Source organism: Cyclopterus lumpus, chromosome 21 (genome assembly GCF_009769545.1).
Source record: "Cyclopterus lumpus isolate fCycLum1 chromosome 21, fCycLum1.pri, whole genome shotgun sequence".
In the NCBI taxonomy this organism is placed as follows: Eukaryota; Metazoa; Chordata; class Actinopteri; order Perciformes; family Cyclopteridae; genus Cyclopterus; species Cyclopterus lumpus.
In genome coordinates, this window is record NC_046986.1 from 7,184,026 (window position 1) to 7,209,968 (window position 25,943).

The window sequence follows — 25,943 nt, forward strand, 5'->3', positions numbered from 1 at the left end:
AGTTAATGGTCACTTTCTGCTGCTTCCATCCGGTCACAACGTTGCCGGCCATCCGTGTTCATCTGAGGAGACGGAGGAGTGCTAATACTTTCCCGTTGGAGGTTTAGCATTGCCAGCGTAGCGTAGCTTAAGTACCGACGCTTACGCCGCGACCCGTGCACACAGGTCGGTGATTGTCCGGACGCACAATTCTGATCTGATCACCTGCCAATCACAATGTGGAAAATGGGTCTTAAAGATCTGAAAATGGGTCTTAAAGATCTGAAAATGGGTCTTAAAGATCTTGATTTGAGAAACAAATTGGCCTTTGACTGGTCGTGGCGGGGGAAATCAAAGGTGCTAATAACATTTATGACGGATCCATTCAATTGAAGTGTCCCAGTAAGCCGTGACGATACCGGGGGAAACCCTGAAAGATCATCCAGCGAGATAGAATATAGCCGTCATGAATATTATTATTATTTACACCTGTGCTTTTGCTACTGTGACAACACGTCACGGCTCCTCACCTGAGGCAGGCGGCTTCACGCAGTCCAGGATACAGGGCTAGTTAGTTTATATATATCTTATTGTTATTGTTGAAAAACAAAAACTGACAATACATCCCCCCACCCACCACCACACAACAATGTTCACTCATAAATGGACCACAACGTTGCACTATATTTAATGCAAGATTTGCAATGATTATTTTTGACCACATGGTGTAGTGGCTAGCACTGTCGCCTCACAGCAAGAGGGCCGCGGGTTCGATTCCCGGTCGGAGCGGTCCTTCTGTGTGGAGTTTGCATGTTCTCCCCGTGGCAGCGTGGGTTCTCTCCGGGCTCTCCGGCTTCCTCCCACAGTCCAAAGACATGCTGCAGGTTAATTGATCTCTAAATTGCCCATAGGTGTGAATGTGAGAGTGAATGGTTGTATGTCCCTACATGTGCCCTCGATGGACTGGCGGCCTGTCCAGGGTGTCCCCTGCCTTCGCCCTATGTCAGCTGGGATAGGCTCCAGCGCCCCCGCGACCCTAATGAGGATAAGCGGTATTGAAAATGGATGGATGGATGTCCTGGTATCAATATACTCACTTGTTCCCCATATGTGTATTCATCCCCGGCAGAAAATAGTCCCCAACCGATGCACTATTTACTAAAGACAGAATCTATAGATTTTGGCTCCGCGTTTTACGTTTTTAGTGTTAACAAATGGGCTTAGACACGAGAGCTACAGACAAGGTGGGGAAGTCATCAATTATTGAAAGACGGGAGTAACACGTCGTTTTGGTTTTGAGCAACAACAAAAACAAACAGCCGTATCTTTCCACATGTCTTTTTTCGAAATGCACGCGCACAAACAATCACGTTCACGCGCACAAATACACACTGGTGCAGAGTATTCTACAGTGTATGTTGTATGAGAATCTATGACTTTGATAAATAAAAGAGAAGAGAGGTCTTCTTCATGTTATATTCATGTCGAGGGGCGAACGGAGCGTCAGCGCTACAGACTCTGTCTCCACCGCTCGGCACACGCAGCCACCGCCTCAGTGTTTATTACTTTCATGGTTAAGAATTATTATTTTTTAATCTTTTAATGCAAAAGGACGAACTTTTCCCTGGGAAAATGTTTGTTGAATGATTAATTAATCGTGTGCTTGTAGAGAGGAATACGTGTCTGACAATCAGTCGCGGTTCGCATGAGGATGTCCTGATTTCTGAAAAGTGAAACACACGTTTCGCAAGTTTTTTTTATTACTCGCATCGTTGTTTTTTTTGCGTTTCGCGAACTCGCTGAATATCGGGAAAGCAGATGCAGCCTCACGCCCCTGAACGCGATCCTGCACAGTCTTCCAACGCGCCTGTTGTCTCCTGGCATCTGGGGCGTCGCACTGGGATAACATGTTACGTAATTAGCACCAAATTAACACTCAATTAGGCAACCCGTGTTGAGAGAGGGTGGGTGGGGGGGGGGACAGGCTGTCTTCTGAGGATTTAGAAAATCACATCAGAGCTCCGCACACCACCTGGCCTACTGAGAACATACTGTATGACAGTTGCACGTAAACGCATACCTCGTGCCCCTTTTGGGCCCTACGATACAATATTCGATTACAACGCAGCTCGGCCACAATATTTGGGAATCCCCCGATGAAAAGGAAGGTCCAATAAATTGTGCTTTTGATGTATAAATCGAGCCGCTACAAAGATGGATTTGGAGCCATCTGCGAGAGAATTCTGCATTATTAGGCCAACCGCGAAGAAGTAAGACTTTCTTAGCGATGAGCAAACTTAATAATCCCCCCCAGACTCCCTCAAGCAAAAACATCACAAAGAGACGGAATTAACATTTAATCAACATGACTGGAAAGTCCTCCTTGTCCCCTGATTGTTCCTGCGCATGTCCCCGTCTGAGATAAGCATAAACATCCAAAGCTAAAGGGAACACAAGCCTGAAACACAAACACAACAAAAAAAAGCCTCATCTGTAAACCAACATTTCCTCTTTTCCTCTTGTTTTTCTCTGCACCTTCCTCTCAAACCCCGGCCCCTCGCTGCTGCTCTCCTCCTCTCTCCTCACTTCTCAAAACTCCCTCTCTGTTTTGCACACACACACACACACTCAACACACTCCAGCGTACACACACACGCATTCACACCTCCGTTGGGGTGGGGCTCTTTATTTCATTAACAGCCGCTCGCACGCCAAAATTCATTATGCCAGCCTTCTGTTCTCGTGCACCCAAGCATGCCAGCTAACGTGCGGAACAAATTTCCTCTCCACCCCCCCCCCCCCTCGCTTCACCCTTCCTCCCTCCTCCCTCCTCCTCCATTCCTGCTAATAAGTATGTTTAAGATGTGATTCACCTGCATCAAAGGCGGCCCTGTGAAAAGGGGGGGGGGGGGGGGGCCCGCTTTGTATCGCCCGGACCACGATTAGTCATTACTGTCAAAACCCTCCACCACTGATGCTTTGAAGCTAGCAGGTGGTTGCAGCCGCGATGCTAACAACGCAGATATCGTTCCATCTTCTCGCGTCTCCGAGCTCTTGAGAGAATGCGATGGCGCCGTGCTGACGGTGCTTCTTTGTGTCCGCCGAGTGTTCCCTGTTTGACCCCCTTTTTATCTGAGCTGGAGAGTTGGTTAGTCCGCCTGTGACACACATCTGGCGTGCGCGTTCATGCACGTTCAGGATGTTTAAGCTGGCGGATACTGCGTTACTTCACACGGTGTCATTAATGATGAAGTCCATGTGCTTTATTCCATTAAATCCGTCAAATTTGTTGATTTTGCTGTGTTCCGTTTGTTTTAATTGTTAAAGGCTCTCTAAACATTCATATTCAGAGCCTTAATATAGCAACAAACAAGTATTAATGACAAGATATAATGGAGTAACGTCTAGCTGAGCAGAGAATGATGTCACTCTTCGGTCCTTAATGCTCGTAACATCTCATTTGAAGTCTTCGTATACTAAAAAGCGTAGCAGCCGATGTCCTCTTGTCCATCCGTATACTGTGAAGTCATCCTTACAAATTCGCATCACAAAATAATGTAGCAATGATTTCAAAAAATACAAATATAAAAGCCTTTTTTGTTGTTGTTGTTGTTGGCCACGTCCACAGAGACCGCCCCGAAGAACTGCCCACTGCTCTCTTTTCATGTGCCAATGCCACAAAACCCCTGTTTCCAACGAAATTGATAGGGTGGCACCTTGAGTTCGGCTGCGTTGTGACAAGTTATTCCGAGTGGAATAAAAAGGGGCTTTGTCTTGAAGCAAAGCGCCGGCTCAGCAGGGCTTTTCCGGCCCTTTGGGAATTGCTTTTTTTTTTATTCACGAGACACACTGCCACGGAATAGAAGAACAAAAGCCAGGCTTTTAAAAAGCGGAGAAAGAGGGTCCAGCCCTGCACCCGTTCAACCTTGACCACCTCCAGGGAGGTCAAAGCACTCAATCAGCTCCATCACTTTTATGAGCTTCGGATTCAATGGAAAACACTGGCAAGAGTGTGTGGCTGTTGGTTTAGTCTAGCGCATGTATTATCATTTGTATGCGGCTGCAAATATATGAGGAGGTTGACTTTGATGGCTTAAATGGAGAAGAGCAGGACAAGAAGTATGGGGGTTCTCTCAGATGTTTAATTCAATGACATCGGGCCCACATCAACAAATACCTGCGTAAACCCGGGCATATTAGTTGTCCTATGAGACACAGCTCAAACCCCATTAACGCCAACACACACTAATCTGACCTCGACGTACTGTTATTACAGAATATAACTGCATCAACTTTTCAGCTCCAATTATTTCTCATTCTAAAATGGCAGCTTACTTTAAAATATGTTTTATGATTAAACCTCCTATTACCTTTGGGGTCAATTTTAACAAGACATTCATCAACATTTTACACATATTGGTTTTGGTTGTTTTGGATGATATTGAGGTCACGATAACATACAATTGTATAATCTTCAGAAAGTTTTAGGGCCCTAACCTTATACTTAATGTGCAAAATCTGTGCACGAAATCACGAGCTCGCTGCCTAACGATCGGAGCGGAGAAGATACGTCCGACATTACAACTCATTAAAAGTCCAGCAACCATCTTCTTTGTGCCTCAATCCATGGAGAGGAAGAAAAGAAGAAGAAAAAAACCACCACAAACTTTCTGCATGTGACCAGATGTTACTCTAATACCCTCAAGGCCAGCACGATGAAGATGGTCATCAGCTCCCACATTAAAACCAGTGAGATGATGAAGTGGAAAACATTGTTGAGTGTACATTTTGGGACGAATTGTTGCTTTGTTAAAATACATATAATATATATGAAGTAAAGAATAGAAAAAAAATAGTATTGGAAGTATTATTTGCAACAAAAAAAAAGATATACTATGTTTTTCCAGGAAAATAATTCACTCTGAGGATGCATTTACTTTACGCTTCGCTTCACTTGAAACCACAAAACGCAACGCTAAAGAGAACACGACATTGGCCGCTCGTGGCTAAATGGCCTCCTCCTGTAGCTGTTTCCACAACCGCGGTGTCATAATGAGAGATTAGGGGGGGGGGGGGGGGGGGGGGGGGGGGGGGGGGGGGGGGGGGGGGGGGGGGGGGGGGGGGGGGGGGGGGGGGGGGGGGGGGGGGGGGGGGGGGGGGGGGGGGGGGGGGGGGGGGGCGTGGAGGAAGTGCCGGAGGAAGTGATGGATTCGGTCCAGATGGTCACCGGACAGCGGGGAGCTCTGTTAACACTTTTCAGCACTACTGCATACAGGCACACGGCACACTGTGACAATGCTAACGATATAGCCCACCGCTCCTCTCGCGTGCTGCTTATTGCATTCAGCCACCTGTGTTGTCTTTTCCTAATAATGTCATCAAGATACGACAGCTAATAATAGACTCTAGGCAGATTTGTTGGGATATTTATTGGGGAATCTCGATCTGAACCCTTTTTTTCCCCCAGTATTAACACGACGTTCGCCGGTTACGGCGTGCAACACGACTCTCTTCACGGCATCGGAGTAGAGGAACGCCGTGATGGAGACCCCACACCCCCCCCAACCCCCCAACCCCCCCCCACCCTGTTCACTCCAGGATCAGCAGAGTCTAATGGCTTCTCATCTATTCCTCCTGTCAAGGGAAGTGTGTGTCATGACTCCTGGAACTACTTCTGACAGCCGAGTGATGAAGCACTTGTTCAAAAGTTGCGCGTTTTGAAAAACCCTTTTTTTTTCTCCATATGAATCTGTGCAGCGGAGAGACGGACGGAGGCGGTGAGCGAGGGGGCAAACAGAGGATGGAAAAAGGCGAGACAACGAGCGCCTGTGGTTTAGACGGGACAGATCAGAGAGAGAGAGTGGAGAGGGAGGTGGAGAGGGAGGGGGGGGGGGAGAAGCTAATGATCTCCATCTGTCTTAGAAGGCTGGGAGAGAAGAGCATCGTTAGGCTTTTGGATTAAGGCGTGCAAATAAACACAGGATTTTGAGTCGGCGGGTAAAACCGAGCTTAGAGACAGTTTAGACCGTCCGTCGTGTCGTGCTAATGAACGCCGCTCTCCAGTAACGGTACTCGTGTGTGTAACAATGTGTGTTGTTGTTGTTGTTGTTTTAAACTGCATGCCAGAGTCTATTTTGGTCTACGTGTTTTCACATGTGTCTATGTTAATGTATATCCGTGCATTTAGTTTGAAGTGTGCACCCTTGATCTCAGATGAGACCGCTGAGTTCCTAAATATATATATATATATATATATATATATATATATATATATATTCTTTTTTTTGGTATATATATATATATATATATTAAAAAAAAGAATATATATACAGTATATATAGAGGAACCGCAAGTCACAAAAGAGACAAGTTCATGTTGCATGTGTTAATTTATCACAGAGTTATTAAACACTGATGAGAATCAACAGTGCGTATTATGTGAACCCCTGAGGTTGCCGTGGAGACGGTTTGAACGGGGAAGCCGGCAGAGCAGATGGCGGCGAGGTGACACCCGCAGGTTGCCTTTCTGTTCCTCTGTTGCGTCATGTAAATCTCGGCCCTATATGTATCACCTCAGATGTAACACACTGGTACTACCAGTGTGTTTTACACTCCCGGTAGAAAAAACACACACACACACATACGCCCTTCCAGTAGGATGGTGCACTGTGCGTGCTGCTTGTAATGTGCCAGGACTGTGTTAATCCTGTCCCTCAGGTGGAATCCACCTGCTTTGCCCCCCCCCCCCCCCCTCCACAGTTGACTGGGTTAGCCTCGTCCTCTCCTGCTCCGAGTAACAGAATGAACACCGGGCTTCCCTCTGAATCGCCCACAGAGATCTGCACTGATTAGAGAGCTAATCCCCGAGCTGCAGGGTGCTTTATTGGTCAGTGTCTGCCTTGTCTGACAATGTTGTTTTTTTATTTTTTTTACTTCCTGTCTGCCTATCTGCATAAGCTCCACACAGGTGTGTACTTATTGTACATTTCGGTCCTTCATTTAGCTTCTGTATCGCCGGCTTCTGTTATCGGAGGCCGACAGGAGGGCGTGTGTGTTCTACTGTCTGAGTGTGTGCGTGGGGGGTGGGGTGGGGTGGGGGGGGGGGGGGGGGAATCAGGCGCCTTGCGTGTGCTTCGGGACCGCTGTGCTACTGCCAGGTAGCCGGGTGTGTGTGCTGCTGTGGCACACACACCCACACACACACACTCACCCCGGCACGGCGTTTAGCAACAGCCATGCATTATTGAATGTGTACACGATGTCTGCGAGCTGAGCCCTAATGGACGAACGGTGTCGTGTACACACTCTCTGCCCATCGGGGGAGCGCACGAGCTCACAGCGATATTCTCCGAGACAGGGGGCCGATACGCTGGGACTGGAGCACGAGAAGAGAAGGCGGTGATGAGGCACATTCTGGGAAAGGGGGCCACGCTTCTCAGTGAGATGGAATAAAAAGAAATATCAATCTGGGACTCCAGTGCCAGAGGTTAAGAACAGAGTCCTGAGAGAGACCGAAGCAGACTCGCCCACCCAGATTGTTGATGGTGTCAATACTTCATCAGCGGTTAGTTGAGGCTGCAGTCTCTGGCGGGCTTGGAACCAGACACTCGTGGTCACGTTCTCCTTTTCCATCCTCCTGGCCTCCTCCAGCCCGTTTCTCTTCGCACCGCGTCCACCTCCTCTTCACCTACGCTTCTTTTCCACTTCACTAAGGTCCCAGAGTCGGCTCGTGAGAACAAACACAGGCTCGTGGCACGTACGGTATACGCCCTGACCATTTATTCATACCCGTTTTGAACTTTGAATTACATCACAGGTGCGGCACATGCTCCATTTTTTAATTATTTTTTTTACATGTCCTCGCCGACGCATAGAAGTGCTGTCCACTAGCGTCCTTAAATTACTCACAGCCTCCTTTCTCGTAAAAAAATAAATAAAATCAACCGTTTGTATTTTATTATTGAAAAAGCTGTATGACATCACAGTTACAACGTGAAAATACAATACGACCACGACGGACACAGCGTCGGATTAAGGAAATCACATAAAATGCCTCACTCAGCTATTCATTTTCTTTTATTCATTTCTCTCATCTGCCTCCGGGCTGCAGATTTCCGGCGACGTGTGCGTGTTCGTCCTGCCGACCCAGACACCGTGCACACGGTTACGGATTTCATGCGTCGCTGCGATCGCCACGAGTTTATTTTATCAGCCACCACAGCTTTCCGATCCATATTGACCTTCAAAGTCAGCCTTTTTTCCACACGCACGTAGAACCCGAAATAGCCGGTGTGGTTGGAGATGCCGACACACAGTCTGCATGCGCCACACCTTTGCACTTGTTGTTGTTTGTATGTGTCAAAGGTCGCTGCAGACAGTAAGGATAGATGATTGGGCAGGGTGTGTGTGTGTGTGTGTGTGTGTGTGTGTGTGTACAGTAAGAAAGAAGCGAGACAGAAAGCCTGCACAAGGTCACTGTACTCTCTTTTAGTGTGATGACTTTAATAAGTCGTTATTGTCATTTTTCAGCTCAACTATGAAAGAGGAGAGACTGTGAACCTCAGTCTCTCCTCTCCACCCGGCTCTCTGCTCACCATTCTGTAAACAATAGACCCATAAAATAATAAAGAAATGCTCCTCATTCATTTCAAACACGATTAATCGCATCAATTGAACCTCTTACTGCGAACACAATGCAAGTTATTCTATCAACCTGCGTAAAATGTAATCCTTGTGGAAAAAAACAAACAAAAACAAATTAAGTACCGTCTTAATGGGGTTGAGAATATATACCGGGCACATGCTTCCTGAGGGGTTTTTGTTCTGCGTAGCCACTTGAAGTTTGACTTCTTTGGCTAATTGATGTTGAGTTATAGATACAAGTTTGGGGAAGGGAGGGGCAGCCTGCAGACGGCGGGGGAGATTATTGGATGTAGCAACGGCATTTAAAAAGGGGGCAGAGCCCTGCGGTACGTACGCCCCCCCATGATGGATTTGTTCTTAATCCATCCTGACACGTCAACATGAACTATGGGGAGAGCGGGGATCGAACCGGGTGCCTTCTGGTTACGGGACAACCGCTCATCCCCCTCCATGAGCTACAGGCGCCCCTCGAGCCACAGCTATTGAGGCCTCGCAGCTGGCATTCCTTTCTCCGGACCGCTGGATCACCGGCACGTTGAATCCTCGAGAGCCGCTTGTCCAGGACGGGCCTTTCTTTCTTGACGGGGTGCGCCAGTGTGACTATGAAACAGGAAACAGGGGGGGGGGGGAAGAATGCACCGCGCTCCCGTGGCTTTTTTGATGTTGAGGTATTTCTGCTTTGCCAGAAAGGAGCGACTCTTAGAGAGCACAAGCGTGGTGGACAGTAGGGGAGAGCGTGATGTGGTTTAGGATGAGCATAACTGCTTTTATTAGCTTCCTCCAGGATGACACCATCCAGCTCTCTCTCTCTCTCTCTCTCTCTCTCTCTCTCTCTCTCTCTCTCTCTCTCTCTCTCTCTGTGTGCCTGGAATTGAATTGTGTATACTCTGAGGTGACTTTATAAGGGAATCATACAGGGTGGTTATTGCACCATCAGGAATGTAATGAAACTGGCTCAAAGGTGACAACAGTACAGAGAAAGGTCACTGGTAATATATGGTGATCGCCTGCTGTGGAATATAGGAGTCTGCCAGCTAGAGAGAGGAGAACCGAGGCTTCTCTAGTCCAGCTTATAGCGGTCTTGGAGGGGAGGGAAGGGGGGGGGGGGCTCTGTGTTTGCTCAAGTCTCCAAACTCCTATTGTTTACCTTTCTTCTCTAGCTTGAATACCTTTGTTGGTCATAAATACTGGAAAACCTCCGGGAGCCAATTTCTCTGAGACCAAAGGACAACCCGGGCCTCTTTTCACAACCTTACACAGTGTGTGTGTGTGTGTGTGTGTGGTGTGTGTGGTGTGTGTGTGTGTGTGTGTGTGAATGTCCTTTTTGTCCATGTCCATTTGTATGCCTGTAAATGTATCTGCTCACCCACGCTCCATGTACCAGTAATTTTTTACATTTTAGCTGCGTTCCCTATTTTCTCTTTTGCAAATCTCGCCCTGATTTATTGCAACGCTGTTTAATTTAATTTCATCACGATATAAATATTCATCTCTTACTGTATAGACGGATACTTATTTCCCCCGGCGATGAAATGGAGGTGTCACTCAAAACCACAAACGCAGCCCTGGGATTTCATCATACGCAAGATGATGTATTTGTACTAACACGCAGCCGTTCAGAACTGGACTTTTAACGGTAATTACTGTGTCTGCAGGCTACAGCACACACCAAAGTAGGAAATAAACAATACACACAATAAAAAAAGGCCATTTAATGTAATATCCTGATACAGATATCAAGGAAAAATCAGCTAAATCTGCTATTTTGTGAAATGTGTATTTATTTATTCCACTGATAGTTACACCATTAAAAATACAATCATCCTAACACCCAGCCACCATCATTCGAATGGCTAACCCAGTGATCCAAGTATCTCGGCTCCATCCTCAATTCATTAATTTGCTGTTTCCCGACAGTCAGTCAGCCAGAATAATCCATCTGGGAGAGTCCAGTGAGCTTTTTTTTCCGCCAGCGAGCAGAAATGGGACCGTGGATGACTTATCACGAAGCTTATATCCACGGGTCCCACTCTGAGTTAATGTGTCCACACACCAACACGTGCATGCAAAGCTTGCTTTAGCCTCTCCTCTCCTACTCACAGTGACGCACAGCATCTCAGGCTTTGAAATGTCGAACGTTCAACAAAAGAAACCCACTGCATTCTTACATCTTTCACACAATTAGACATGAGCAGGGGCTCGGTCATGTTCCACTCTGTATTGTTTCACGTTGCTTAACATTATATATGTATAGCATACATCCCAAGGTGAAGGAGTACAGGCCAACTGAGGTTACAGAGACACGTCGTGTCACCCCTCTGGAATTAATTCAGCCTGGTTTCGCTGCAGAGAATAGACGATGCCTGTGCCCTGAGGATACCCAGACATCAATATTTTATAGGGAATCATTGATCCCAGAGCATAGGATTTGCTCAAGCATATACCATTATGGCCATTCTGGTCCCCCAAAAGACACATGCTCCCACAGGAGACATGAATTGACTCTGCTCACAGACAACCACGTCATACAGAACATGCCGTAGACAACTTTCGCCAATTATCTTAGCTTCTGCAGCATGTTGTGCTTATTATATGAAACATGGGACCGCATTTAAAACCTGAGGAATTATGAGTGAATTTTAATATTAATGCACTTAATGATATAACTGCCGCTGTGAGGAGGAGTGTCGAAAAACGTGTTCGCTGGACTCGGGTAGTGACGTTTCCAACCGGAATGAGGTACTGCAACGTCTCATTTGTAAACACATTGCTCCACAACTGTATGGGTTGCTATGGGTTACGGTGATCATAACTTGGGGAGAAGAAGGCTGGCTCTGAGATTTAATATGGGTCTTACAAAAGATTCAAAGTCAGGTGGAGAGCGAGTTGAGCTGAATGTCGTGGAGGTGATCCAGAGAAATTATGAAATTATTCGTGGGTATTGAAGATGAACATGCACTCTTAAGAAAGTAGACCGTTGGATGGATTGATGATGAGCTTGGGTAACTTATGATTAACTTAACATGATGATGCTAAAAAAGATAGAACTGGAATGTTATTGTCATCTGAGAAATTATGTGATCAAACTTAATGAATGTGAAAAAGAAACATTGTAAGTTCAAATTTGATGTGGCTATGCATGATGATCCATTTCAAGGAGCCTTAACATTTTATTTAAAGCAATTAACTGCATAAAGAAACAGTAAAGGATTGAAATGAAGAAGGTTTCAAAATCTATTCACCTAATTCACTCGCTTAAGAGATTTTGGTATGTAATGTGATGTTTCAGTGTATATAATATACATATATATATATATATATATATATATATATATATATATATATATCACACTTGTATATGGTGTTTTTTAAAAATCCTACATTCATTTTCTTAGCGCTGCTGTCACTGTTAACAGATCGTGTTTAATGACCTGTTAATGTCTCACGGTCGAACATGAAATGGTCGGCGTGGACGGAACGCCACCTTTTCACGCACATCCTTGAATGTGAACGGACGAGGAGGAAAAAAGCGTTTTGTGCCCGTTAGAGTAGCAACAAAAAAAAAAGCTCACGAGTGCATTCCATTTATCATTTTCAAGTACGCAGGAAACCTGCAGGTGGTAAAAAAAAAAAATGTAAAAAAACTTGCAACCGTCGCATGAATGCAGCATAATATAGTCTCACAGCGCTGAATCTGAAAATCTTCCTGGGGCCAAGAGTTAATTTTTTATTGTCATTTAGATTCAATAAAAAAAAAATGTAAAAAAAGAAGAAGAAGGTATTTGTGATTCACATGTTCTTTTTGAAGTATAGCATATAATCCTTCAGGGAGAGGAAATAAAACCTGACTCTTAAGATTTAATACATAGCATATAATCACAGAAGACACCATACATCCATTACTTCTTCCGCAACGATGTAACGGTCATTTATTAAGTACGGTTAGGGCCCTAAAACCTTCTGAAGATTATACAATTGTATGTTATAGTGAGCTCAATATCATCCAAAACATCCAAAACCAATGTGTGTAAAATGTTGATATTTCTTATACGTTTTAAAACAGTGAAAAAAAAGCTTGGGGTCAAATTGACAGGACATTGTACAGGACATTGAAAACATATATCATCATGTGAATTTTATGTTTACCCAGTTGTCCCCAATAAATTAGGAAAAGTCATGAAATATGAAGCAAAAAACAAATGATGTCAATCATTTATTTAGAGACGTTAAACATTGAATGGGGTCAAATTGACCCCAAAGGTAATTAATGTGTTAATGGATATATTTGCATGTTTAATTACCTGTTTACGTCTGCAGTTGCTTAATTCCTGACTTTGCCTGCTAATGGCAATCAGAAACTCTTTCCTTTTTGTTAGAAGGTGCTCGCAATCCTCTGTATTTCCAAATGCCGCCCCTCCCCCTCCCTCTCCCGAACCGTGATAATTGACGTATTTCCCATTAAAAAAGAGGTAATTAAGATAATGAGATTTTCAGAAGCGAGTGTGGCGTGCCAAAAACGTCGGGGAGAGAGCGCAGCGCGTGTTTCCTTGACTGCTTCACTTTGGTTTTCTAAATGTTCCCGTTGTATCCTCTTCATTTCGCCGTGTTCGGGTCCCGCCTCCTATCTGCGTCCTCCTTTACCACATCTGCTTCTCTCTCTCTCTCCCCTCTCTCTCTCTCTCTCTCTCTCTCTCTCTCCCCTCTGTCTCTCTCTCTCTCTCCCCTCTCTCTCTCTCGTCCGTACGTAGACAGCTTGTCCTCGTTTGTTCGGCCCGGTGCATAATTGGCTATAGGATCACCCATTGTGTAATTACGTATAGCAGTTTTGATATGTAATTAAAATGGTATCAGTATCCAATGCAATTTGCGCAAATGTGATTACCTATTAACGGTGCAAACAGTTGGGCCTGAAAGTCTGTGACCCCCCCCCCCCCCCCCTCTCCTCGATGTCACAGTATGTACGTAGCAGCAGGTTCGACGTCTGACCCTGAACCCTCCATCCGGATCGACACACAATAAACACTTCGGTCTTCTCACATGAACGCTTCTCTCCCGACAGCTGAAAGAATTGTTAAATATGTTATCCTGCAGCCTTGAACCAGGCACTTTAAAAAACACACACACACACACACACGCATTATACATCAGACAAGATCACGCACTCTGCTTCAGACGAGGACTGACTGCACACGGCGGTTAGCTCGGCAACTTTGCGCGGCTCGTTCCTCCCCAAAACACAGATGCCGAAAACAGAGCAGGGCTTTCAAAGCGCTTGTTAGAGCGCTCTTATAATAAGGCAGAAGAAGAAGAAGAAGAAGAAGAGGGCTTGTGAGGACACTCTTAAGGGAACATCTTAATGAAAGCACCGGGCTACAAACTGGCCCTGGGAAGAAGAAAGAAATTGACGCCTCTGCAAAATTCACCACTACATAATTAGACGCGCCTGAAAGGTCTGCTGTTGGGAGTTGCCTCGGTTTTATTCAATAAAGTTTTTTTTTTTTTCCTTCATCATAGCATGGTTTACGAGGTGCAGAATTACTGTTTTGCCTCCTTTAGTGCATCCGCTTGTAAGCAGTATGTGCGTGATGGTCGAAGCCCAGGTCACACCCTTCCCCTCTCACCCGCTATGAGCCTGTAACGCATTGAGTTATGAAAATTAATAACATTCAGCTCACTGCACACAGAGATGTACCTGGCAAACCTCTTACTCCCTCTATAGCCTTAACAACACTGTATTATAACAGGATAATAATAGGACGAGTTCAGAACTTTAATACAAAAGAAGCAATTCAAAAGGTCTACAATTATTTACAAGTCATGCTTGCCAGCAAAGAGAAATGTGGGTTATAATGAGCTTAACATGCCCCAATTTTCCCTCATGATGTAACGCCATGGCAACAAAGGATATAGTGTCGTGAGTTGGAGTGTATATCGGCGATTGTACCGAGCTCGAACAGCGTTGAAATCAGCAGGGACAGAACGCGCGTTTTGATTTGACCTTTTTAAAGTAAAGGTGGGCACAAATAGCACTGTAATTATACAACTGTGGAAGTGTACGTCTCCGAGAACATGGCTGACTGGTTTCACTCGGTCCTGCTGTGCTGATATACTCTGCCATCTTATAGTTAAAAGCACAGTGGCTGGACAAAGGGAAGGAAATGGCCCGGTGAAACGAAGAGCCGCGCACCCTGGCGCCAAAAAGGGTGTCACTTTCAGATCAGAGGCACCGATCCGAGTGTTTTTCGTTGGCCAAGCTGCCGCCGTTAGCTGCTAGCTGCCGCCATTAGCCGCAAGCTGCCGCCGTTAGCTGCTAGCTGCCGCCGTTAGCTGCCGCTGTTAGCCGCCGCCGTTAGCTGCTCCATTTTTGAAGTTTTTCCTCTTAGCAATAGTGTTCACGCGTCAAAAACTTCCTGTCACGACTCGTCGTCGTGGTAACGACGGTACGCTCGCAAGAACAGTCGGCTCTATAAAGAAATGTGGGCCGCATACAAACAGTCCCGGCGACACTCGATAACAAATAACGGAAAAAAAACACATTCAAAAGTGAACGACTTAAAATTGAGGGGTTTTTTTTTCTTCTTCTTCTTTTTTTTTTGTGGCAAAATTTGTATTTGTTCTTCTTTTTTTTATTCATTGTAATGGAGGAGACATTACAAATTATGAGAATCAAAGAACGACATTGCGCAACACATCTGCATCTATTCATATATATATATATATATATTTATATATAGTGTGATTTAATACGGAAAGAAAATGTACATTTAGGAGAACCCGAGATAAGCACAGTGGTTATCTTCTTCTTTTAACAATACTTTGATACAGTTTGTCCCCTCCATGATTTAACCATATAGTTAATAAGTTAATAAGTGAGAGATCTCGCAGCACTGTTGAAGTGCTTATGAGCAGAGATAAAAACGTCCATCTGCTTCAGTGCAGCAGCCCGGAGGCCGGTGGGATTAAACGTTGGATATGTGTGACTGTGTATGTGTGAGGCGAGACATTACTGGGAGAGAAAAAAAAGCATAATAAAAAAAACATGTATAAATACAAAGGTATATACGGTGGCTTTCTCGGCGGGATGTCATGTACCTCGTGTTGAAGCTTGACTCTTTAGTCATGTATGTACAAGACCCTCTTTCTGTCCTAATGACCCTTGCCCCTAACAAGCACAGAACACACACACACACACACACACACACACACACACACTTTTAACCACAATAAAGCATCTGCATGCTCCGTCATTCCCCAGAGGGGCGACTACAGCAGCAGGTCTGACATCCGCCGTGTGGATGATTAGCATCATTAGAGCATCAGCTGCTCCCTCTCACTCAGACCGACACACACACACACACACACACACACACACACACAAACACACTACACGGTGGCTCTTCATAGACGTAACACTCGTGCAGATTGAATGATGGTTTGTTCTTGGCAAAGCAGTGATTCATTTATGATCAGAAGTAGGTCAGATGAATGGAAACCCAAGGTCTGGAGACACCAGAGAGCAATGTGTCTGCACCCAGAGCCAGTTGGGAGAGATGGAGGAATGAGGACAGACAGAGAGGGAATGAAGAGGAGGTAGGAGAACACTGTGAGGCAGAGAGGGGGGGGGGGGGGGGGGGGGGGGGGGGGGGGGGGGGGGGGGGGGGGGGGGGGGGGGGGGGGGGGGGGGGTGTGCAAAGAAAAACATTGTGAACCGAGTGCAAGAAGTACATCGGGAACCCACTAAAAATAGCTAAATCAGAACAAATCCTCGTTATTCTTCTTCAAAGACTGCAATGTATTGTTCATTTGTTCTGGTTTTAATACCATATTTAAATAGTCTTTTTTCCTTCCTTTTCAGCTCCTTTGACCGACAAGCCGCCGAAGATCCTGTTTCCTTCGGAAAACAAGATGAGCAGCATGGAGCTGCAGCTAGGTAAGAGCATCATGGGGGGGTTTCTCCTTTCAGTACCGTCTGCGTCATTTCCCCAAAAAATGACAGCAAACAGGATGACTTTACAAATCCTAGATTGATGATGGCACTTTTATTCGCTACAGAAACGGCAAACGTTTTTTTTTCCCCCATATATGCAAATAGGGGGGCTAATTTTTCCCCCACCCGAGGCTGTTTTGTCAACAATGAAGAGCCCATATGGCGCCAGGGTTCCCGTACGCTGGCTGGCCACATGGAAAGGCGGCCGTTGTTTGTCTTCTTTGACGTGACGGGGGGGGGGGGGGGGTTAACGATTGGGCCTCCCATGTGTGCACGCGTGCGTTGAGTGAATACATGCGTGTGGTTGCGTTGTTTTTCTTTTTCTTTCTGAGACAGCATATTGCTCGATTTTCTGGGCACAGACCGCCGTCCACATGGCACTCGCCGCTCGATGGCTCGCACGTGTGTCTGACGATCGGACCAAAAAACGACAAAAGACGGTGCAAACGATTCACCGAGAGGTTACCCCCTCCCCCCCCCCCCTCCCCCCTTCATTTTGTCTCGTATCCGATGCTGTCGGGAATCCAGGTAGTTCATTTAAAATGCCTCCGCAGTTCGGCCGATCAAGTGTGAGAAATTGGGGATGTTGATAAACTGACAGCGCGCTCACACACACACACACACACACACACACACACACACACACACACACACACACACCCCGAGCATGAACAGGTTGCACAATGCACCCCTTCAGCTATTTGTGTCTTTGTCTTGACATCACTGGGATTCTAAGAAGAGAAAAAAATGCTTTGTTTTGTTCTAGCGAGCTTTCTGGCAATTATTAAACGCCTCTCAACGACAATTCTCTCTCCTGTATGGTGTGTGTGTTTTCACGTATGTGTGTGTGTGTGTGTGTGTGTTAAATGTTTAACGCACTATTAACACTGCGGAGGGGTTTTAGTTCTGCAGTTCCATAACATGTGACACAAGAAGAAGAATCGTCTAAATCTAAATGAGGAAGAGATATCTTGACTTTTGGTCCTAGTCCAGCTCCAGAAATCGGTGGATCTTGCATTACCCATGATGCAATGCAATAGTGTTTCTTTGCGTATAGTGTGTACATGCTTTTCAAATGCAATGTTCCCAGTTTGAAATGCAGGTTGCCTGAGCGATGGTAACCCGGGTGAGGGTTAGTTTTTTTTGACACGCCGCCCCCATCGCCGTAGAAGACATTATAAAACCGGCTAATTAGAGACAAATAACAGGCCTTGAAATGTGGAAGCAGCTGCCCCTCGTCGTTACTAAAAGATATTCAAAGCAACGAAGGGGAGAAGAAGAAATGATAATGTGTGTGATGCTGTGCAGTGAGCTCTTCGCACATTCCCCTCAAGAGTGTCGAAAGCCCAGAGACACCGAGGTAAATATTTTACAGGCCGGGCTCCATTTTGCGTTGCAGAAAAAAGTTGTCTCTCCCTCTAGACGAGAGTTTTTCTATGTTGCTTTTTATTTATTTATTTATCCCCCTCTTCCTTAATATTTGTTGAGTCATGCCCTAAGCAGCTTTATGGAGCTACGTGGCAGATTTATGGTAGCCGGAGCACGCGCATGGAGAGAGAGAGAGAGAGAGAGAGAGAGAGAGAGAGAGAGAGGCTTGGTCCCTTATGGAGAGAGAGAGAGAGAGAGAGAGATGGGATCCAGTGGAGGCTTGTGGAAGGGCAGTAAAATCAGAGCCGTAAGCAGAGAGATAAATCTGCACCACTGCCAGGAAACACAGCCCCACTTTATCTCCTCTGCTGCCGCAAAAAATATTTTTTTTAAAAACAGCGCAGATCTCAGGCCGCCGTAACGGCCCGGCTTTCCAACGCGGACGTAAATAAAACACAGACGTTACGTGAAGGCGATAGGACACAAAGGCAAACGACTTTGAAGGTCGAGAAACGCAAATCGCAAATATTGCTTTCTGACGGCTTTACATTTTTAGTTTTTTTACAAAGAGATTCAAATCAAGTTTGCGTACGATGGTTTGCATCTCTTCAGAGGCCCCTTGTTTCCAGATGATGGTGCTGTTGTCCCCCCCCCCCCCCCAGTGGTGAGTTGGTGCAGTCCACTTCTCCAAGAATAGGAGCGCCATTCATATTTCTTTTTGGGGGGGGGGGGTTGAATTTGTGTCTGTGTTATAAAAACACACACACACACACGCGCGCTTACAGTACGCAACACGTATCACAAAGTTACACTGACTCAGTGTGTGTGTTTCCACTTTGAGCGTCTCTCTTCTTCACACACACACACACACACACACACACACACACACATGCAAATGCCCCTGAAGCAGCCAGGGTGGGGAGGTCACTCGCGGCGTGGCTCTCGGGGGCGATGGGATAATTGTAACTGATAGAGGAGTTTTACTCCCCCCCCCCCCCCCCCCCCCCCCCCCCCCCCCAAAAGCCAGCAGATGGGTGCACTCTAGTGGAAAAGGAATTAGAATCAATTATTTCTGAGAGCAGGACCCAACAGCACGGGGACGATGATGACTCTTATATCTATTTTACTTTAACGTGCGCATACGTAGAGCCTCACACACACACACACACAAACACACACACACAAGCGCACATCTGTAAAATACGAGGACATTCCTGGTGTTTCTTTAGCAATATGTTTGTGAAGACTGGCAGTGTGTCTGTCCCACTTTGATCCCACTCTCCATCTTCTTCCTCCTCCATTTGAAAACATCTGCTGGCACAGACACAACACGACATTTTATTTTGCTTTTTATTTTATTTGCATTTCAATGGAATCGCTCCAACCGGATTAGAAGTATAAATCCACGCAGCGCTTTCAACTTTGGTAAACTTTTACAAACATTTTGGGCTGAAAGACATCCAGAGAGCCTGAAATGCAAAATCCAAAAATATTTTTTTTTTGCAAAATAGTATTATCCAATAAGATGCTGCATGGTTTTGGTCATCTAGTCTTTTTGATAAAAAAATATTTTAAAAAATGGCCCCACCTATTTCATAATGCTGAATGAGTGAGACACTATTCATAAGCTGTTGCTTTTTGTTTACTATAAGCAGCTCCTTCACTTTAAATGTGTGTATTTTCCCAGTTGTGTCACATGTGCTATATGACGACTGTACGTCGAAGCGCGTTAGTGAAGCAGCCGGCGATAAAGACGTTTATTTAATGTGTGTTTGTATAGGGACAAGCATGCATAATAAGCAATGACACACACCGCGGCATTTATAGCCTAAGCTAATGTGCAGTGTGTCTGTGTGTGTGTGTGTGTGTGTGTGTGTGTGTGTGTGTGTGTGTGTATAGACTACGATTGTAGCTTTGACTTTTCAACTGGAGATATGCAGTACACTCTATAAACCTATAACAACTCACTTTTCCAGGTCTTTACTCTCTCCCTCCCTTATGTTTTCTGTACCTGTTCCTTCATCCTTTCATCCCTTCATCCTTCACCTCTCTTCTCTCTTCTCTTCTTCACATGTTGACCTCTGCTTGCTGAGAGATTTCAGGATTTGTCAGGATGTCGGTCGACTGATTTAACGACGGCTGTTGGAGTGGTTACACGTTCCTCTTCTCTTTTCTTTCTCTTCTCTATTCTCTATTTCTCTACTCTTCTCTCTCTTCTCTTCTCTTTTCTCTTTCGTCTCTTCTCTTCTCTTTTCTTTCTCTTCTCTATTCTCTATTCTCTCTATTCTCTCTATTCTCTTCTCTTCTCTTTTCTATTCTCATCTTTTTCTTCTCTTTCGTCTCTTCTCTTTCTTTTCTTTCGTTCTTCTCATCTTTTTCTTCTCTTTTCTTCTCTTTTCTTTTCTCTTCTCTTTTCTTCTATTCTCGTCCTTTTCTTCTCTTTCGTCTCTTCTCTTCTCTCTTCTCTTTCACTTCTCGTCTTTTTCTTCTCTTTTCTTTTCTCTTCTCTTTTCTTCTCTTTCCCTCTCTTTTCTCTATTCTATTCTCATCTTTTTTTCTCTTTTCTCTTCTATTCTCTTCTCTCTCTCTCTGAAGAACACCTCACTCACCACGCATGTCAACCTTCACATGAGGGAAATCGACGTTTCTCTAGAGAGCTGAAGGTCAACCCAGGGTCGCTTCACTAAACTGTGCCCCTTATCGGCCCATCCTCGTACGGATCCTCGTACGGTTTCTTTTTTTCAGCTCAGACCTGCATGAAAGTAAGATATGTGTGAACGAATGGCACATGTTGGCGATGGAAGGATGATAACTGCACATGCGACCCCTCAGTGCTCTGAAACACAAGGCTCACGTATTGTATCTATACATCTTTAAGGGAGGCACAGATGGGGCACTATCCAAATTGTCTCCGCCGGTGCGGACATGTTATTTTCTCGTGATAAATGACATATTTACATTCTAACGGCGAAATAAATAATCCAGGCCTTAATAAAGGTCACGGGGCAGAATACGTCATTTGGTTTCAGTTCCTCAGTGACGCGGCGTACGATCTGGATAACTAGTGTGAAACAAAGCTAAATGTTTAAGTGTGTGAACGGTCATCATTAATCACCGAGAGCCGGAGCCTGCTGTATGATGAATGAACTAACAGGGAGAGGGGGCGGGGGGAAGCAGAAAACACACCAAGGCTGAGACGGCACCACATAGCAGGCAATAAAGACAGACCCCCCCCCACCCCCCTCATCGCTTACAGCTTCTTGTTTATTGCCGCCTTGACATTACCCACCACAGCCAGCGAGGCCGGTATAAGAAGATGCAAGAGAGGTGTGGACACGTTCCCGGAGCCATACCAGTTCTCCTGGTTATTATTCCTCCAAAGGCGCCAACGCATGACGTCGGGGCTGTCAGGCGCCATCTTTGAGCACGCCGCAAGTTTCAGCAGCTCGTCCGGGCCCCGTTGGTTTTAATAGACCTTATCAGCGGCCGTTAAGCCGATTCAGCATGTCGGCGGCATAGGCGGTCGCTTAGAAACGAGAGAGAGCTGTCTGACTGGCTGCTCAGCCCAGCAAATCAGCGATTTCATCCATTTGGTGCGGTTTCTTCGTAGTTGTGTGTGTGTGTGTGTGTGTGTGGGGGGGTTTTTTTGGTTCCTTTTACTTCTTCCACTGGCAGCACACGACAGCGGTGCAAAGCAAAAGTTTTACAGCGACAGTGCCAACTTTACATCAGACACATTCCTCAATTCGCATCCCACTTAGTCTGCAAAAAGGATTTGACTTGTGTTCCATTTAAATTTTAATTCAATCTCCTCGCTGTATCAAAACCACGGCGTGCAACCGCGAGTCCAGGAGGCAGGAAAGAGGAGTTTATTTGAGTGAGTAAGTTTTATTTATATTGCACTATTCACAGACAAAGGGGTCACAAAGTGCAGTGCAGTAGTCAATTAAAACAAATTGACAGGGGCCCAAAAACATGTCAACAGTTAAAGAGCAGAGAAATATACACAGTAAAAAACACAAGAAAACAATAAGAACAATAAATAAATACAAAAGATAAGCAGGAGGCGCGGCTGCATCTCGTTAGCACCTCATTGTTAACTTAAACAGCGTCTTCTTTTCTTTTTTTTATCACGCACATGCAAAAATTACGCATGCACGTCGGCACGATTGTCTGCCGCAGCCTTGTTGCGCACTAAGTGCTACTTAGGAGACGCGAGGTGATGCGAGGCGACGCACCGGTGGGCTTCTGTCAGCACTTTTCTTGTTTGGTTGTGTCAGGTCCACGAGGTCCGCCCACGACGAGGAGATCTGCTCCGGCTCTCTCTGGCCTGAGCGCAACTTTATGCTCGCCGTCAGAGTGCGTTTTCAGTGTTGTCAATCATGTGTGTGTGTGTGCGTGTGTGTGTGTGTGTGTGTGTGTGTGTGTGTGTGTGGTGCGTGCGTGTGTCAGTATTTATAACACAAACCGTTATCCGGGCCGTTCAGAGCGGTTGTGTTCAATCAGTCACCCGGTAAGACTTTATCTCCACCTTTTTTTTAAAGCCAAAGCGTGTCTTTTTTTAAAGAGAGATGATTTAGGTAATGGTAGCTTTTACCTCGTCCGCCTTTTGATGCTCAGGCTCTCTGGCAGGTAATCAAAGAGAAGGAGCATCCCACTCATCCCCCCGCATCGCACTGTGTTTGATACAACCGGGGCAGACGGGAGGATGACGCAGACATAATGAGAGGCTCTTCCTCTCTTTTTATTTTTTTTATTCCTGCTCTCGGCTCCCCGAGATGCCCGACCGTTCAATGCTCTTTTTCCTTTCCGGTCGCTGTCACTTCTGTTTGGTCAAGGTGAAAAAGAAGCCACTTGACATACAAAGACCGTAGACAGGAAGTGCAGTGAAAAGTGAGTAACTGCCCCCCCCCCCCCCCCCACCCCCCCCCCCCCCCCCCCCCCATAGGCAGGAAAGGGACGGATGTACAGTAATGGGGAAATGATGGAGGATGATGGTAGGAAGTGAGGAAAGAAAGAGATAGAGGGGAAACTGGAGGGGGTGCTGGCACTGGAATGACATGCATGAACACCAAAGCGAGCAAGGGGAAAGGCGGCTTTGCCATTCACTTTGAAGCTTGCTCCACTTCTGTCTGTCTTACGTAACAGAAAAAAGAAGAAAAACAAGTGCCAAAAAAAAAAAAACGAGGCAGGATGGAGAGAGAGAAAAAAAGAAGGCAAAACAGAACTTCCAAACTTCATTTCTCTGATGTTTTCCGGCAAGCGAGTAGCTGTATCTGGACGCTGGAGTTAGTCACCGCGCCACGCCGAGCTTCTGGTGTTGAGTGACGGGTGAAAAGAGTTAGCGGAACGAGAGGGAGATCTGTCGGCGGTGTGAAGAGAGACGAGAAAAGGAGGGTTGAGAGGAGGCTGTCGGACAGAAAAAGATAAGGAGGCCGAGGAGAGGAATGGAGGAGGAGGAGGATGAACAGAAAGGAGAGGAGAGGGACCACGCTGAGCATTTGAACCCCAGAGAGCGATCTCTACGGCAGCTCTCCGTCTCTACGTGATCTCTCCATCCTCGCGGTGCTGCCGGCGCACATGGGGGGGGGGGGGGGGGGCTTTGCTCCACACACACCTCCATTACAGTTGCCCTCTTTCTGTTGTACTGTTCCTTTATATATATATATTTATATTGGTTATGACAATCAATCTTCATGATGTCACCGTCGCCCACGGGCAGTCAATGTTGCTATGGAGATCAGTAGATCTGCACCGAACCGCCGGCGTAGGGACTTAAGCTCACATCGGTGTGTGCATGCGTGTGTGTGTGCGTGTGTGTGTGTGTGTGTGTGTGTGTGTGTGTGTGTGTGTGTGTGTGTGTCTGTGCACACGGTACATCTTTAATTGCCATCTGCAATCTGCATCCTGAACACAGCCAGTAATTCGAGAGGCCCAGCGTGGGGTAAATAGCTGAGACTCATTTACAAGTGTGTTAATGGACTTTCTCTATATTTTGTCTTTCTTGTCTTTCCCTTCTTTCTCTCTCTCTCTCTCTCGTTCTCCCTCCACAGCAGCAGTCACTCACGCGTCCGACAGTAGAAACCTATCGCAGTGTGTAGAGGTGGATGCGCGTGTGTGCGTAATTTGCATAATTTTATGAATAAACTCACAGTTTTAGGTGGGTAATTATCTTCAGTTGTGTCATTACCATAAACATTGTCTATGGATTGACTATGATTGGCTGTTGCTGATTATAGAGAATAGAAGTTAACAGGCCCAATGCTAGCGTGTGTGTGTGGGGGGGGGGTTGTTTGCTTTTAGTTCAGTTATTATTGTTGATGCTCAGAAAAACTGCACAGGATGAAAGAGAAATGGATAAATGTGATAGAAAAAAACCCAGATAAACCTTTTTTTTTCCTACTAACGTGCCCAGTGAAAGGATAATTTCCCTCAGCTATTTCAGCCTCGCCTTGCAGTTTCTAATTCCTCCCTTCTATTCTGCTCCTTTCCTTCCTTCCTTTTGCTCCTGTCTTCAGCCCCTGAAATGTGTTATTAGTATTAAACAAGGGAAAAATAGGCATTTTAAGCACCAGCTTTACTTTCCCTAATAACTACCCTCCGTGGTAATGATTACCCCCTTTGGAAACACAAGAAGAAGAAAAAAAACAACCTTCTTGGGTTACTAGGCAATAAGCATGCAGCTGGGCTTGTGTGTTTTACGTTGGTGGTGTTTTGCATATATTGAGTTAGCGCATCATTTCAGAGCTTTCTTCTTTATTGTTCGGCTCGTTTTTTTTTTTACGCGTTCCACTTAACCGACAGCTTACACTTTTTAAATTTTTTTAATATATATATATATATATAAAAAGCAGTTTGTTACACGGTTTCTGTTTCTAATGTTTGGTTTGTTCACGTGTGGGCGAAACAGTCCCTTCCTAACACAGCGACACTGTCGCAGATATAAGATATAAGACAGTCCTCGTTCTGGGCAAAGTAAAAGTATTTCTAAAGGTCAATCGAGACCTCCACAGTGCAAGTTAGTAAAAATCTGCACGTAACCTCCGACTGGAGAGAAACCCTGTTCTGGGAATTTTTGAATATCCACTCAACGCTTTCAGACTGCCGAGGCCAAACATCTGAGCTTTTGTGTGCAGACCAAGAACTGTGGATTGTGGATTGTGTGTCTCGCCAGCTTCCTCGCCGCATGCTAACAGCTAACAGCGCTACCGGGGCGGGGGGAATGTCTTCTTTCTCCTGACTTGCGTCTCCCTGCATGTCCCTCGACGTCTCCCAGACAGACGCGGCGGCGTGTGCAGCGGGCGTTTGCAAATTATGTTGCTCGATGCAAACGCAAACAGAAACGTGCTCTACTTAGTATTCTGAATGGACCCTTAAACCCAAGTGCTGCATCATCATCATAATCATCGCCACCATCATCATTATCATCAGCGTCGTCGTCGTCGTCATGACAGTGTTACATAAGAGAACTGCGAAAAGCTTTCTACTAAGGGAGAGTGTGATGTTTGTTTTTTCATACCAGCATTGGTTCAGACACTCGATCTGACGATGTGACGTTTAATAACAGTAATAACAGTAATGCGTTGTATTCATATAGCGCTTTAAAAGGTATACTCAAAGGCACTTTATATGGTTAAAAACAGAAACAATGACGGCAATATAGACAAGTCTGAGAGACTTCCAGAGGGAGGGGGCCCAAATGGAGAAGTCCCCCCAGGCTTGGACAGAGTAGGGGGGGGTGAGGAGGTGGGCGTCTGCGAAGGAGGTCAGGAAGGTTGTGAAGAGCTTCGTCTGAAATGAGGAGAATATTTTTTGCTGAGGGGTTAGGTGTATTAATATTAATATATTTAGAATGTGATTATAATGTACCAAAAGTATACTTTTGGTATATTATTAGCACATTATTAATAATGTGATGTTTACATATTTTAAGTATGTTTCAAATATACTTAAAATACAATAAAAAT

At 45.6% G+C, this 25,943-nt stretch overlaps 1 protein-coding gene across 1 annotated transcript in view; it reads left to right on the forward strand.

The window, feature by feature from the left end:
- il1rapl1a (interleukin 1 receptor accessory protein-like 1a) overlaps positions 1–25,943 on the forward strand; it is a 167,320-nt gene that overhangs the window by 107,990 nt on the left and 33,387 nt on the right. The window contains exon 5 of the mRNA XM_034561803.1: positions 16,477–16,551. Within this exon, the coding sequence (XP_034417694.1) occupies positions 16,477–16,551 (75 nt within the window). The remainder of the gene's footprint in view (positions 1–16,476; positions 16,552–25,943) is intronic.